Source organism: Salarias fasciatus, chromosome 19 (genome assembly GCF_902148845.1).
Source record: "Salarias fasciatus chromosome 19, fSalaFa1.1, whole genome shotgun sequence".
Classification (NCBI taxonomy): Eukaryota; Metazoa; Chordata; class Actinopteri; order Blenniiformes; family Blenniidae; genus Salarias; species Salarias fasciatus.
In genome coordinates, this window is record NC_043763.1 from 13,054,073 (window position 1) to 13,071,311 (window position 17,239).

Sequence of the window (17,239 nt, forward strand, 5' to 3'; positions counted from 1 at the left end):
TCAGCTATGCGCGCAATGTTGTAATAAGGATAATAAACTTAATCTGCCGATGTATTTTAAGTTCACATATGTGTTTATGTTCACTGCGCCAAGAATGACAAGGGATCATTTAGTGCAGCTTAGAATGTTTATCCATATTCTAATGATTGAAAAAATATGTAAGCGGGATAAATGTAGCAGAATGAAATCATATGTAATGATTTTTTTTTAAATATATATATAAAACAGATGATTGAGCCTTGTCTGACACTACTGGTGCATAGAAATAACAGAAGATCAATTCAATGAAACACATTAAAAGTGCAATAAGAACTGAATAGAAAAGAAAAAGTATCCACAGCGAGGACAGATTTCTTACAGAACTGGTGGAGTGTGTGCAGAATGAGTGGATGAAGACCGGCCAGGGAAATTCACTTTTCGTATTGTTTCCACATGTTGTTGTGTGTTGTTACGGTTCTTTGAATGTAGGTGGGAATTCAGAACACGTCAGCTGATTCTTGAAGTAATTTAGGTCAATTTTCAACAACATCTGAATGCAATCTATACGAAAATGGACGAACAAATACAGCCTAAACCAAAGGGTTGGATTAGACAAAGGCCTATTTGGCCTTATTGTGACACAGATAATATGATGAAAGTTGTTCTTTTTCATACTTGTGAATTTTTCAACCTGTATGTGCTGTTTTCCAAACATCAGTTTGACTCGAGCAAGTAAATCCTAATCGTCTCTTGTTTTCTTGGTTTTACAGGATCCCGCTGGCATATTTGAGCTGGTTGAGTTGGTGGGAAATGGCACCTACGGGCAAGTGTACAAGGTAAGATACCTGCAGTCTGATACATCCCCAGCCTGGTGGTGTAGTCCTCTGTCTTATCAGCTTTTGGGTATTCCTCACAAGAAGCCCGTATGGAATAAAGAACAGAAATGTGACTGACGGAAGCAGAAGTACAGGAAAGAATACCTCGAGATAAAAGCAGCCCGCAAGCTGGAGAGAAATGGAGCGAATGTAAAACACACTTAAAAACAGAGGAGGACCCTCAATGCTTTTGTCTTCATGGTCTCTATTTCCCAGCTGTGTTCACTTTTCATTCAGTCTATATTTTTATTTAAAAATGTGACGCAGCAGTCTAAAATGACCACAGAATCCCAGCAGTAGTCAGTTTCCAATGTTTAAACAGGCAACATCTGACAGATGTGTGAAAACAGACAACAACTCGGCTGTATAGATGGAAATGTCTCCCTGTCAAGTACAAATTACTTGAGCATATGTTCAATGCAGAATAATTCACACTCACAAATCTGTCTTATTTTAATCTTTTTTAATTCCAGAAGTGGTGAAATACGTTACCTTATGCCACCTCAGGGTGTTAATCTGTCGCTCAAAAGCAAAATATTCTTGACATATCCTGAAGTATTTTGTTGACTTCTTGATCACACGATGTGATCTGAAACACCGAAAAGCTACTGCCGGGTTGTTTTTTTTGGTGTATTCAACATGTGATGACTGTAGCTAATGTGGTGAGAGGCATTTCCTCATCCTGCCCGCACCAGTTTTATAATAACATATTTTCTCCTTTGTTCCTCTTAAATCTTACCATAATTCCTTATTTTCTTCAGTTTTTATTGTTTTTCCCACAGTACTGACTTTGTTTTTTTCTACAACCCTGCAATACAATTGTTAACTCCTCTATAAAGACGTCCAACACCATGTTTTCTGATTCCAGAAATTAGATTGTCATGAACAACAGCAGCTCATTCAGCTGTTTGCTGACAAAATACTAACCTTCAACACGTTCCACTTTAAGATGAACAAATTCATGTAGCATAGGTGTCAAACCAAACCTTCATCAGTCAGATTTGTTGCGTAAACCTGACTGAGATGTTTTTTTCACATCGGAAACCGCATGTTTGTTATTGCCGGCGCGATGACGAAGGTCTGATTCCCCTCCCGCTTGCACTTTCCAGCAAAACGCTCGAAACACTCCCGTGTTTTTGCAGTCGCTGGCAGAAGATCAATTTCGTTGTTTCGGCGTGTTTTCAGTGTGACACAGGAAGCGCTTGTGGTGCCGGTGCAGCATCGCTGCGGTTTGAGCGTCTTGCTGTCGGACAGACTCATCTGTTTCCCGCAGTTGTTTGAGTGGTATCTGCGAGTGCATGTCACCGCCCGGGCTTCCTCTTCCCTCGGCGACGGCCCGTCGTTCCCCGGCCCTCAGTTCCTTTTTCCTGATTCCGCTGCTTTATCTCGCCGCTCTGCAGGAAGTGGCACCGCTGTCGCCCCGTTTAATCACCTCTATCTGGTATCAACATGTGTTTGTCCAAATGCGTGGACGCTGTTGACATGTGACGCGCCTCGCGGGCCACATGTGTTTTGTGTGTTTGAGAGAGCGTCTAATGGACCAGAGAGGCAAGGTCAGGTGGTGATGGAGAGGAGCCGCTTCTCACAGCTGATTGGATGAAATAGAGGCTCAGACGGAGGTCAGCGATACTTCCTCCATCCTTCCAGAATTAATCTGACATCTCCACGTGCATGTTTGTAATGGCCAGAAAGGAGGGAGCGAAAAAAAAAAAAAAAAACCCACGTAAGGGAAAGGGAACGGTAGAGTAATGTGTATCCATTTATTGCTGACTCTGCTTTTTGCTGTCTAGGTGAAAGTCACGGCTCATTTACTGGCTGACATTCAGGCTTGTCCCATACATTAACCATCCAAAGAATGCCTGTAGCAACAGCACTGGTCTGCTGGCTCTGGAGCTGCACTCCGGAGCCTCACTGGTGGGTGACTGGGTGTTACGAAGTGGAAAAAAAAAAATCCACTACATGGATTCAGTGTGAAAGTTTATCACCCTACATTTGATTCATGATTTCCCTCTAATTCATTCATTTCTGACCTGCTGTGCATCACTCATATTGATTAGTAAATACAGAACTCTTAAGCCAAAAAGTGGAAGTAAACAACACTCTTTCTGTGACTGTTGTTGTTGCTAAATCTGCTTCCTTTATTTCCAAAGACTGTCTAGTTTTTCATGCTTAATCTAATCACATCTCTCCCTTTACCCATATCTTATTATTTATCCCTTTGTATGCGTTCTCCATTATTGCCAGTAGATTTTTGTCACTCACATCATTCAACGTACTATTGTTGATTTAAAAATCAAGTTATCACATAAATTTAGAATTCCAGAATGCAGTTTGAAGCTGTGATGAAACATTAAACGTATTCAAGTTCTCAATTTGGAACGGTCGTGTAAAACGCTGAAAGCCATTTAAAATGTTGCCCGTTCAGTGGCGTAGAGATGCGTTTGTAAACTAAAAAAAGATTGAACTCATACATACAGATCAGGAGAGGAGTCGCTTGAGCGAAAATGCCATCTATTTCAAATTTCTCATGCGGGTGAAGTCTTTCGTCTTGGCAGGCAGCTTGGAGAGGATCAGCGTCTCGCGAGCAGGTGAATCTGTGACTCACTGAGATGAGAAATTGACCTTCAGCCTGGTGGGTATGAGTGACCTGGAATCGCTGGCTCTCTGCGAAACATTTTTAAACATTTGTCCTGGGAAGTAACACACGGAAATATCATTCTATATCTAGACGCTGAGATCTTGTGTGAGTCAGTGCGCTGTGTTGTGAAAACAGGTGAATTTCTGCTCCTGTATAGTAATTTCAGTGCTTTCTATTTAAAAACCGAAGAGTGAGTGAGTAAATGTACAACCTACACACAATACCTTTGATTTTCTTTCTTTAATGGAGTCTTTATCGCTATGCTTATCAAATAAATGTTTGGTCGTATCACCAGAAGCATGTTTTAAGGACAAACCAAACATTTTAGCTTATTGAAACTTTAATAAGCCTTTTGGACGACTTGAAAAATGCATCAGTTAAAAGTTATAAACAGACAGTTTTCTGAGTAGTCACCTTTTATTTTTCTAACATTTATGATGCCATTTTAAGCTCAAAGTGCTGCGATGCAAGTGCTGGTTTCAGATCTGCCTTTCAGAAGAAAACTCCTCGAAACCCTTTTAAATTTGTGGAAGACTTCAAAACTTTTACTTTAATACCCCAGGTGGTCACACGCATTTGATGTCTTATACGTCAAATGCTTGTAAATAATAATAATAAAAAAACGCTGATGATATTTAACTTGATTATATGCTCCTTTTTCCACATGACTGAATACCAGTGTCATGCAGGATTATGTGTTTGCAGAAAAAGTAGTCTAAATATGACATTTCAAACAGAAATAATGTGCACTATTTTTATATGTGTACATTTTTTTTTAACTGTTAACGTTTTCCTGGAGAAAAGAGAACGCCTGAGACACCCAGCTCTCTGGTTGTGCTGCAGTATCTTCTCCTCTGTGAGCTATGTGCAGCGGAGCTTGAGAGATGTGGCCTTATGTGTATCCATGCATGCATCCTTTTGTGTCCATGTGATAGTAATGGTCAGCACAGTGGTTTATGGAATTGGTGGTATGAGGCCGGTAATGTGCCACATAACTGCACTCCTGCGTGCCTGGGAGCAAGCGATAACAGGTTTATCAACAATTCCATTACCCCATATAGTTAAATGATACAGATCTGCTCTCCGGTGCTCTTTCCTCTCTCTCCCTCCGTCCCTCTCTTTTCTTTCCCACGTGTGCTTAAATCTCATCTCATTTAATAAAAAGATGTCTTTAAAAGTCGTCCCTCATTATTTTTGGTTTGCGGTTTCCCTGTCTGCGAGACAGCAGTTTACCTGAGAGCAGCGACGGACGAGCCGCTGCAGTGAAAGGATAATTTTAGCTCGACTTCTCCCTCAGTCTCCCCCTCTCTTCTTACATATCTGTGGCACTTCCATTTCCTCGTTTTCCCTCCTCTGTCTATTCATTCTCCTCACTTTTCATTGTTTGCTTTTGTAGATTTCTCTTATCAATATATAATCAGGTTTTTTTACTTCTTGCTCCCTCTGTTTTTTGGGCTGAAACTTCCCCAGTGAGCTTTACTTAAGGGAGCCGCCTGTGCCTACAGTACGTGTATATATAGCTTCCACTGGCTGCTTTAAAAGGCCCATAAATAGAGAACACGGATAATGCTGAATAATTAAACACATTCTCTCTCCACTTCCCTCCCTCCCTCTTCATCTACCACTCTTTCTTCACATCCCCCTTCAGCTTTATCGCTCATTGTTTTCACTCTTTCATCGTCTGCCTTTCCATCACTCCCTCATCTGCATTTCCTCCCTTTATTTCGCTGCTTCTCTCGTCTTCACTTTTCTTTTTATTTTATTCTGTCTTGCTCTTTCTTTTGTGCGGTCTCTCCTTTCTTTTTTCTTTTTCTTTCCCTGCTCGTAAATATTTGATGGGGCTTATGGGAATGACATATCTCCGAACACGGAAAACACTCCCTGCTTCGCAGACGACCGTCCCCGTCCCTCCATTGGCTGAAATCCCGACCGACGGGACACCTGACTGACCGACAGGCTCATCGATCAGCTAATTGATTAATCACAGCTCCTCGCCGTTCCCCTGGGAGAAGTCATTTTTCTGTTTGATGGATTCAAGGACGAGTTGAGAGGGCAGCTAATCATAGCTTAGTCACAAGAACACAAACACATCGGCGACACACACACACACACACACGAACAAACCCGTGAACAATGACACTTTCGGCGGCCCGTCGCCTCATCGACTGTCTGCTCGGCTCGGGTAGCAATAAACCATTTCCTGTGTTTGTGCAGGTTTGTATGTGTGAGTGCAAACGTGTGGTATTTTCACAGTTCACACTCTTCTTTTTTTTTTTCCCTCCTCTGTCCTCACGCGGCGAAGGAGTGGTAGAAATAAGTGGACGAAGGGCGACCAGTCGTTTTCTCCCTGGTGACAGAACACATCCACTCTGCTCGTCCTCGGGCAAAGTGCTCTGTGCACTCTTTAAATATTCACGAGTTGCTCTCAGAGACACACAGCGTCTCACTCTCACACACACACACGTGCATACACAGTGAAGCAGATGTGACGGTTGGAGGCCTGAGCCGTAGGTTTTCATACTGTAACGGTGACTCTGTACAGCGAGCGGATGCACTGGTACATGTTTGTACAGATCAATGTGGGGACATGGATTTGACAGATCATGTGGGGGCTCTACACGCCACCGTGTCCCCGTGCTTGTTGGCCGCACGCACTCAGGAGTGAAGGTGATATGCTCTGATCTGAACAAGCTGTCTTCGTCTCGTGGGGCGTCTCTAAAAGTGACGAGCAGCAGACGTCAGGGAACACGACACGGAAGGAGATGCACTTCTGAACTCACGTTTTCACTGTTGTCAATGATAATCTGTTTAACCAGGTAATCCAGGGTCTGGGGATGTAAACAGACAGGATCTAGATTAGGATTACGGTTGAAAGTAACACTTCATCTTATTAACCAATCACACCTCTCTCTCTCTCTCACCTCCAGTGTGCCTTTGCCTGGTTTTCACCCTCCTCTGCACTCTTAAGAACGGAATAAAACTTCAAAGTTGTGTTTTTTTTTTTTTTTTTTCAAATCTCCCTTATCTGCTGGCAGTCAAGCAGCAAAGGACCATGGGAGATTTCCTGCCACAGCTACCCCTTTACCATTTATACATGCATGCGCGCACGCCGCACAAACACCGCGGCGCGCACACGCACACCTCCGAAGCTACGTGAGGTGAAGAAAACCTAGCATGAAAGACTCTGAAAAGGGATGGAAGATAAAGTGACTTCATTTATCCCTCTTGTTTGATGTTTTAAACTCCTCCAGCTAGTGTTTCACAGCAGGAAAGAGGATCAAGCAGGCCAGCAAATACAGTTTTTATCTCCTTGGAAGTAGACACTGATGGAAAGGACTGAAATGGCAACTTGGCAACTTCGTGGTCTGCTTTGCGTTTTTTTTTTTTTTTTTTACTGAGTTATATATGCACATATATTTTGCAGTGTAGGTTGTTAACTGAGATGCGTCCATAGAAGTGTGGGTTGCAACGTCCCACATGATTCTAACAACTAACATGTAGACTAATTAAAGGCTTGAACACTGAAGCACATCATTTTTTATGTATGAATAGAAAATCGAGTGTTGAACAAAAATCAGTACTGTGACTTTTATCAATATTTGAATTGTTTATTTAACCGATTTCTGCATGTTTTGGGGCTGTGGGATGTAATCTGAGAAAACCGGCTCACTCACAGGGGGAACACACAAACTCAGAAAGACTCCCATCCTTAATTGAACCGGGGATATTCTCACTGTGGTCTCAAAAAAAAAAAAAAAAAAAAGGCGATAAAGTAAGACACTGAAATTTTTCACTACTCTTACTGCGCCACCCTGAAACCCTCAGTAATTAATCAGTGGTCAGTTTTTCCAGTCTGTGAACCATCATCGAGTTTTGAATGATGACCATCACAAGTTCAGAGACCATAAAGTGATGCCTTGAGGTTCTGCTGTTATTCGCAGCCAACAGTGCATATTTGAAAAGTTATTTATAGGGCAGACCATGAAAACAAAGCAAAACACAAATCCCTCTTGACAAGCTGAAAGCGGCACTGTTGCTGTCCTAAGACAACCTCAAAAACATCCAGTTTTCACAAGCTCAGAGAAACCGCCTGCAGTCGTCCTCCCAACAATGAGAGTTTTAAACATTTTTCTGTGATTGCTTAGCTGAAGAGACCAAATATTTCTTTCACAGTTATGCATTTTCAATGTTTTTTATTTGATTAAAACACTACAGCCTAAGGTAGCCACTGTTTAGTTGTACATTCAAAGGTACAAAAACGTATACTTTTTTTTTTTACATACTCATTATTCGGTAGACAATTGTATGCAAAGGGCTTAAGCTGGGTTTCACAGTTACTGCATTACTTACTCATCAGCAGCTTTAATGGGAACACTTCCTTAATCTGATAAAGGGGTTGTTAATCCGTCAGGCGGATCTTTCCTGAGGGCGCCAGAATATTTCAGGAGAGGGAATCTGAGGGTCAGGGGAAAGCCTTCTCCCAGCTGGACTTTTTTATTTTTATTTTATGACACAAAATAATGATAAGAAGAAAAAGTAGAGGGTGAAATCATTATTTTTAGTCATTTTGGGAATAGAATAAAGCTGAGTGTAAAACCATGAGCATAACAAGTCCATCAGTCATAGATTTACAGCAACGACACACTAGTTAATATAAATAAAAGCGTGGAGGAGAGCCATGCTTTTCAGATCCAAGTAGCCCTCAACAATAATACATTATTAAGAGAAAAATAAAAAAGGAAGCTCTGCACTACACTAAAACGTGTCTTCTCTGCATCTGCTTTAAATAGCAGGAAAGGATGTTGTGAGATAAATTGTGCCTCCAGTGTGTCAGTGTCATTATTCTTCGCTGGGTTTTCATGTTATGTCAAGCCAGCATGCTGACACACTAAGCTGTGACACACACACACACACACACACACACACACACACACACTCACACACGCAGGCACATGCTTCAGTCTCCGGAGTCCTCATGAATGAACTATGAACCGTAACCGAGGTGAATGCTGCTTGTTACCGTGGGAACAGCAGATGTGCTCGTTTTGCCCGCATGCAAAAAGAGGAGAGATATTCACGCACACACACACACACACACACACACACACACACACACACACACACACACACACACACACACACACACACACACACACACACACACACACACACACTCACACCTGGCAAAGTGCTCATTAGCCTACATCCTCTTGCTGTCTCCCCCAAGGCCATGCGCCCCACTTACCCACAATGCACTCCTGCCACCCAGACCAGAGTCAATTAGCCATGCCTGATGTCAATAGCAATCTCTCATTCCTGCTTTATTTGTCTTCCTTATTTTGACTTTTTCTACAGTATCCTTCCCATTTAGACCCTCCACACTTTATCTGATCGTGTGACAGCAGTGCAGTGTTCAGTAGAGGCTGCGTCCTTCCGAAAGACTTAATGCCTAATAATTAAATCAATAATCTATACTGACCTCAACTCTCTCAGTTCTGACTGCCCATCCTTTCTCTTCCTCCTTGTTTTTTGTTTTCATGTTCCCCTGCGATGCTTCTCCTGCTCATGCTTTCCGTCCTTCCTCAACCCCTCGCCCAGTTGTTTCTTCTTATCTCTCTCTCACCTTCGGCCTGTACAGTAAATCAGCTCGGCTGTTCATTTGACCTCCAGAGCTGCTGGAGCGTGATGCCAATGTGCTGAACCTGCCGCTTTGCCTCCTCGATGCAGTCCTCCACACCTCCTCCCCTTTCTCCCAGTTGGCCGGACTCGCTCTGCTGTTCACCATTCCTCCAGTTGTATTTCTCATTGCTCTGCACAAGTTGTCGCATTCAGAGATTTCCCCGACTCTGAGGCAGTTTCCTTTCAAATGTGAGCTAAGTGGATGAGCGTGCAGGTCAACAGCACTCGGAGTGAATTATTGAGAGCGTGAATGAGTTATGCCACAATGAGTTAGTGAGTCATTGTGGCAATAATGTAGATTCTGAACTGTTGTCGTGTCAGCATTGATGTCCCATTTTAGGAGCGGGCTTGTGAAGATGTTTGGCTGGATTTTGATACCAGAAAAAAAAAAAAAAAGAAAAAAGGAAAAATCTGTGTGAGTTTGTGTGTTTCTGTTAATCTAGGTCAGTCTCAGTGCTTACCATAAATACGCTTTTATGCACGCACACCCGCACGCTCCCACGCGTGCACGCACGCATAAACAAGAGTTCATCCTGTTAGCGTTTAGTTCCGTCACATCAAAATGTGTTCACATGAGGACAGGCTTTGACTATTTTTTGACCTAACATCCAATCTCATGCTCTCAAAACAGATGCACACAAACACACACTCAGATGACTGCATACACACACATTTGCAATATTGTACTTAGTCACATTTAGTAAAGGAAATAGGTAAGGACTCAACAATTCCTTTGTGTCCAAACTGTTGTTTATGTGTACACATGGCAAATGGAAAAAAAAACTTGAAAGGGCATTTTATTTATGTGACAGCTTCCCTTGAAATTCTTACAATGTCATAAATGCAATAATAAAGAGACATTAAAAATTCAAAGACTGTTACAAGCAGACACATAAACACACAGATTTACATACTTGTTGCCTATAAATCTGCGTAAATAAAGTATCAACAGCTTTATAGCGTTGTGAAGAGATACGCAGTGTGTCTCAATGTTGAGGATCAGTTCCCTGCAAGGATCTCTATTGATAAATTAAATATTAGGAATCAACAACACTCTCTTGCCCGTGTGTGTGAAGTTTAGTAAGAGGTAAGGTTAAGCTAAACTGGACAAAGGTGTGTTTTTGTAGCTGTTTAAAGCCTTGCGGCTCCGTCCTGTATAGCCTGAGAACAGTCAGGCTTCCTTCTTATTTAGAGAGGTAAATATCCGGTTTCAGTTGCTATTTGAGTTGAAATAAAAGCAAGAATACATCTTTCAAAGCTCAAAGTGACAGGCTTAGAGGCTTTTTTGTATTGTCCTTGCCTCCCCCACCATAAAGAAACAATGCAGACTGCCTCACAGTTGAACCAACTTGTTTATGATTACATTTGAGTGTATTTGCAGACTGCTTCTCTCAGTTAAAACCATTTAGTGTGCAGACATTTGTGATTATTTAGCTCTTCAAATCCCTTCCCTGAACCCAGATTAGTCTGTTTCTTGCACATTTGTGTTTGCGCCGGCTTGTTAATTAGCCGCTCGCGCTGCGATCAGGCAGGTTAATGAGCGGCTATATTTCAGACTGCTGATAGATTATTGTTTCAATCGGCTTGAGCTGATAACAGCGGTTCATTCAGAGTGGAATCAACACTCGCAGGCTGTCTGACGCAAAAAATTCAGCTTTTCCTCCCTGCAGCCCCACCAGCCTGCTCCGCTCATCAATAAATGCCCTCCAGACTATTCTACAGATCATTGCGCTCATCTTTTTCCCCTCTCATCTTTCTTCTTTCTTTCTTTGTTTCAGCGCCTCCGCCTCTCTTTCTCCACAACCCTTCTCCACTTGTATACGTTTCCCTCATCTTCACTAGCTCTTGTTATGTCTTCTCTCCTTTTAAATCTTTTCCTGTCTCAATCTGTCTCCCTCCTCTCTTCCTTTCTCATGCGTGAGTGTGAGAGTAGCCTTGGGGTGCTTCTATATTTCCTGGGTAGTGCAGTAGTAGATTGGAAAGGAGGCCTTTGTCACTTTTATTTACTGCCTCACTGATTCCACAACAGTGTGTGTGGGTGTGTGTGTGTGCGTGGGTGTATGTGCGCCCGGTCCGTGTGTGTCGGCGTCCGCAAGCACGTGTGAATGCGGAATGATTGCAGGTGTTTGAACTGCAATGAGGTGTGTCTGGAAGTATTGCCCCCGTATTTCTTTGGGTTTACTTCCAGCAGAACTGTGCATGTGAGGTTTTTTTTTTTTTGATAGCGAAAACCGGCTTTTATTCTGCATCACAGCTCCGGCACCTTCCGCTCAGCTGGCCGGGATTGTGAGCCTACAGAGTAGAACCGGTGGGTGTTGATACAAAGGTACAGACTAAAATGCTGCTTGTCTGAAATCCTTCAACCCTGACACAGCTGAAGTTGTGGGCAGAGTTGATGTGTGTGTTTGTGTGTGTGTGTGTAATGGCAGTTTCCCTCCCTGACTCGTCCGTCAGAGGAAATAAACAGAAAGAAAAATGCGTAAGGTAAAAGCCTGGGAGTCTACCTCTCGCGCATCATTCAAGGACGCAGTGCTTAGTAGGCATTCTATTGTGGATCTGTGTACATTTGTCTGGATTACCATGAAAGCACAGATTAGGATTATGATATGACCCATTTTTCTTCTTACAAAGAGTTTGCGACGGCATGGTCCATCAGTCTGTTCCCGCTTCAGCCAGTGTATGTGAGCATTGATCTGATTTAGCATATGTGATTGCTTCTGACTTCTTGTATCGTTTACAAGCGTGGAGCGTAGAGATTGATGCAGGGTGTAGATCTGTGCTTGTAGTATATTAACAAGGGTTTACAAATGATGCAGCGCGGCTTCTTATAAATTATTTCAATCTGGCAAAATGTCATCAGACATAAAGTTTATTGCACATGCCAGTGTTGCAGTGCATTAACTGCAGTTCAAATATGCTTCCCTCTGCGTCGTTACAGTGATTTTAGTGGCTCCTGTAATGAATGACGGCAAGGGAGCAAAATAAAAAGAGGAACTAAAACACGGATGATAAATGATTGGCAGACGCAGCACTCGGAAAACAATCATTGGAACTGTCTTTTGAATAAAAAAAGGTTATTATGTTGGCAGCCATCCCTGAAATGTCAGATATCTCCATCCAGCAGGTAAAGCGGAGTTTACCCTTGGGAAACAGCTCTTGGTAGAACATCATATTAACTCATCGCATGATTGATTCAGTCCATCGGTGGTGTTCTAAACAATCGGCAAACTTAATTATATTTGACATTTACAATGTGCTATATCATCTTTGCACTGTTCCCTGAAGCTCTACGCTTTATTTCGTCCAATGGTATTCCTTCAAGGCTCATTTCAGGTGAGACTGCACACATTCTGTTAAAATGCAAGGGAGAGAGCGAAAGTGAGTGTCACCTCTACCAGAAGATTTTCATTCTTCCTGAAATGAATAACAACTAATGCCTCGTCTCAAAGAAGGAAATCAATCTTACTTACAACAGTCTTTTTTTATAATGGCCCCAAGTAATGAGATCTGTTGTTAATGGGCTGAAACCTGCAGAACCACCCAACTGGTATTTACATTCTGCTCCATGTTAAGATTTAAAGTGAAAGGAGGATTCTTTTTTTCAGCCACAAACTTTTTTTCCTCAGTCAATTTAAAAATTTTGGTGTTTGGATGTTTTTTTTTTTTTGTTTTTTTTTTTGGACAGCAGTTACTCATTCGCTGTCCCTGTGCTCTCAATGTGCATGTGCGTACATAAACTTAAGTAATGTGCCCACGGTATACCCGAACCGGCCAAGACTGTTGCTAGGCTACGACAGGAAGTGTCCTGCATGGTAAATGTGTCCGGGTGGAGGGGGTGGAGGGGCGTTGGGGATGTCTGTGTAATCGACTTGGCAAGGGCATGAACGCACACACAAACTTGCTGTAGAAGGATTTCTTATGCGCACGTGCGCATGCACACACATACACATACATACACACACACACACACACACACTTACAGATGCCTGGGTATCATGCTCTTCACAGCAGGTTGCATGAAAGCATTAAAGCAGAGGTGAGCAGGTTTGTTTATCATGACTGCAGCTTCAAGCTGAGTATGATGAAGAAACGTTTTCCTCTGCAGGCTGCAGCGCAAGTTGGTGTGTGTCTGCATGTGTGTTTGTGTACGTGTGTTCTGGCTTCCCCTGAACATTTATCTTCATGCAGCACCAGAAAAAAAGAAAAAAGAAAACCCGCAAAGACTGTCATTGCACACGACCTCCTTTTTGTCATACTAAAAATATACAAACTTCCTCTTTTTCATGGTCTGCTGGAGTTTCACTGTGTTTTGCCTTCGTTTGACAGGTGCAATTAATCACAATTACATTCTTGGTAATTGCTAGAACAGGTATTCGTCATCTCAGACAGTCTTCGTGTAACGCGCATGAAAATGGAGTTTAAACATGAAGTGGATGTGTTGCGTATGTGATGAGTCAATGTGTGAAGCCGCACCAACGGTCATGAGAGGTTACAGAGTTCGCAGCTCAGTGAGACCCAAACAGAAACCGGATGAGCTGATAAATGTCTTGAAGCTCCAGTTTTTGAAGAGTGATCATCAGAAGCTGCAAAAGTTCTTTGATTGACTGAAGATAATTAAGATTAAAAATTTAAAAGACCTGATTTATACGCACTGATATTCTGGCTCAACAAGCTACTTTTATATCCTTGTTCGATTTGGAAACATTAGTCTAAATAAAACATTAAAAAACACACTATCGATTTGGCTTGCCACAAGTTTTGTTTGTCGACTTGATCATTTGATATTTCTCATACATTTTAGATTGAACACCTTTTTGTCTTTCAGCCGATTTGACAGGCTGCAATGCTTCTGGTGCTAATGGAACTCCAGCAGTAAGTTAGCTTCTTTCTGCCGTTGCGTTACGACGGACATTGCAATCTGCTTTCTCATTTTGGGTTTCGGTGCAGCGTGGTGAATCTCTCCCCCGTGAATTAAAACAGAAATAGACTTTGCAAACTCATTTTGCCGGCCGAACATGACAGTCTGACGGACTGGCTCATATTAAACACTCCTTCACATAAAGCATGCTAACACTGTTGATTAAAAACTCTCTTTAAAAAAAAAAATGAAGATATATTTCTTTTATTTGTAAGATGTTTTGTCGATGATAAAAAAATGTTGTGCTCCATTGTGAATTTCCATGCACATCCGACAGTTTATGAAACAATGACCTCTAGGAATGCTGCCAAGTTAAAGCTCCCTCGCTATGTGGCTGCCTGAAGGCTGATTGGAGATCATTTTGGTATCGGCTCGCCGTCCCCATCACAACATGGCCATCCAAGCGGAACAGACATAGTCTATTTGGAACGTTATCGCTCACACACACCTGGTCTGGCGGCGTCACAGCTCCTTCTCGGTGTGTGTCTGTGTGTGTGTCTCTATCTGTATTTGAGTGACAGATGTTTGGCTATAGTATTTAGTCGCAATATATCCGAAGAAATACGAGGAAAATATGGTGTTGTGGATACATTTAAAAAAAAAAATGGTTTCCAATCTGATCTGAAATAATGGTGTTGAAAACTCTTTCACTTTAATAGCCATTGAGACATTAAATGAGATTATTTGTGCGCAGAAGCAAACAAAGTGTGTGTTTGTTTTACTTTGCAAAGACTCTCGGGCTCATGTCAGAGCTTTGTGGCTTGCAGAGGGCTTTACATGCATTAGCAGAGGCAGAGTGAAAGGTTGCATGGCGCGCTCCACTCGTGTCATATTTGCTTGTCGAGCTCAAAGCCGAATGCTGTTTTGTTGGCATTAGCGTTCAGCTCAGTCATGTTCGCGTAGGACCTGCTTTTCACAGGCCACTGGGCCGAGCCGCGAGCCGTGAGAGAGAGAGGGAGGGAGAGACAGAAGCAGAGAGTGCAAGAGACAGGGAGAGGAGAAGCAAGCGAGACATTTAGAGGGAGGAAGGGAGAAATAACGAAAGGCATAAAGAGGAGATTGTGAGAAGTTAAGAGGGTTAGATAATGAGGGAGAGAATCAGAGGGATAGGAGAAAAAGGCAGAGTGTGTGAGAGAGAGCGAGAGCGAGAGAGCGAGGAACTGCAGATCTAGGTCAGAGAGGCAAAGCAGTCAACAAACGAGTGGAGGAAGGGATGAACAAGCCTGTGAGGCTCAGCGCTCCTCGGTCTGAATGGGACGGATCAGAGAGAGACTGGGCCATCCGAGAGCGACGGAAGGCTACAGAACAGTTTTAATGCTGTGTGAAATCCTTTTTTTTTTTTTTTTCTTCTTTTCCTTTAGTTAACATTATCTGAGCCCCGGCTACCGATTGTTTTCAGTTCTCATTAGGGAATAGTTTTAAGATTTAGAGAAAATTGCTTATTTGTTTTCTGGCTGAGAGACGCTACATCAGCGTGGGTTCGTGAAATAATCATGAAGCTAAAGCCAGGAGGCGATTAGCTTAACTGAACTAGTGACTGGTCTGTCTGGGGGGGAAAAAATCCAACCGACACGTCTACTGCTCATTGATTAGCACTTTATATCCCTTTGTTTTATCCGTTGCCGGGATTTAACATGAAGTTGAATAGATGACAAAATGCAGCACACTCCAAAGATTTCCTCGAGTTGAGACTCTTAAACAACCGGTGAAAACTGAAATTAAGCCTAATTACAGATCTAATTCAAGTTCGCATCGACCAGATTGATTTATGCTCCTGTTGAGCCAAAACAATACTTAAAACAATTAATTTATGGTTTTAGCAACTTTAGAGTGTCTATTAAATCATGCTTCAAACATTGCACACCTGTTGGCTGCATGCTATTTTAGTCCATCCTAATCCCACCTTTGAAATTTGCACATAAATGAACAGGAAGCGGACAAAGACGGATAAGAGATGAAGATGTGCTAATTCCTTTCTGTTGCTGCTTTCACACCGGGTCATTTAATAAGGCTGGATGACATTAGTGCTCCATGAGAAGACGGGAGGCGGAGGCGGGGGGGGGGGGGGGGGGGGGCCATCAGGTGGCTCGGGAGTAATGAATCTTTATCCAGCTCTGATGATATCCATGTCCAATATCTATTTGACACATTCTCTCTCTCTCTCTCTCTCTCGCGCGCTCTCGATCTCCCTTTAAGTCCCTCAATCACTCTCTCTGCCTGCCTCTCCACGACTTTGTGTGAACATGTGTGGGTGTCTGCATGAGTTCTTCTGTCTGTGTGAGGAGTCGGAAAAAAGGGAAATGGGAAATCTCTTTGTATTTTCTGGTGTGTGTGTGTGAGTGCGTGTGCGTGCATGTGCAATTGCAACTGTGTGTGAGTGTGTGTATCTGGTTTGTAAGTGGCTGTAATTCTTTTGTTGGTTCCTCAACAAAGCTAGTCCTTGTGCTTGTGGAATTGGGGCAGTCTGATCCTAATGAGAAATCCCTGGCCAATCTTCCCAGCTCTTTTGCTCTCACTGAATATGGACTTTGTGTGCATGTGTGTGTGCAGCGTATGCATGCATGTGTGTGTGTGCGCATGTGTGTTGCTGATCACAGTGTGGAACCGAGGGTTTGAGCTGGATTCTGACACAATGAGTTATCATATTAAAAAGTATGAATTTCTTTTCAGCAGCACATCAGTGCATTTTGAGGGATTGTTTTTTTTTTTTTAATTAGATTGGAGATGTTTTAATGAGAAAAGCAACTTATGACATTAAAGTTTTATCCTTCTGTGACCAGCTGATATCGGCATGCTGCCAGTAAATGTTTGAGAACTACAGATGTTTGGTCAGTGGGCTGAATAGAAACTAAATCATCATTTTTAAAAGACGGTATGTGGCACAACTGTAATCTCTGTATGGTTTTGCTTTTGTCAACAAATGTGCGCATTCATGGTCAAATAATTTGGAGACAGACCAAGTGAGGCAGCTAACAGCTGTGCCTCCCCTCATGCTGCACCGTCCCATGCAAACTGGCACGAACCCACAGCCTGAGCGTGTGTGCCTTGCTTTGTCACTGTTGTTTACCAGTGTCGCTTCTGCACACGTTTTCCAATGAAAAGGTGAAATCATGTTGTACGAAAAGATTATCTCTATTAAAAATCAGAACA

At 42.5% G+C, this 17,239-nt stretch overlaps 1 protein-coding gene across 19 annotated transcripts in view; it reads left to right on the forward strand.

Annotated features, from left to right (window-relative positions):
• Positions 1-17,239, forward strand: part of tnika (TRAF2 and NCK interacting kinase a) — a 59,149-nt gene that overhangs the window by 13,137 nt on the left and 28,773 nt on the right. For all 19 annotated transcript variants that reach the window (XM_030117379.1, XM_030117381.1, XM_030117384.1 and 16 more), the window contains exon 2: positions 750-815. In XM_030117379.1, the coding sequence (XP_029973239.1) occupies positions 750-815 (66 nt within the window). The remainder of the gene's footprint in view (positions 1-749; positions 816-17,239) is intronic.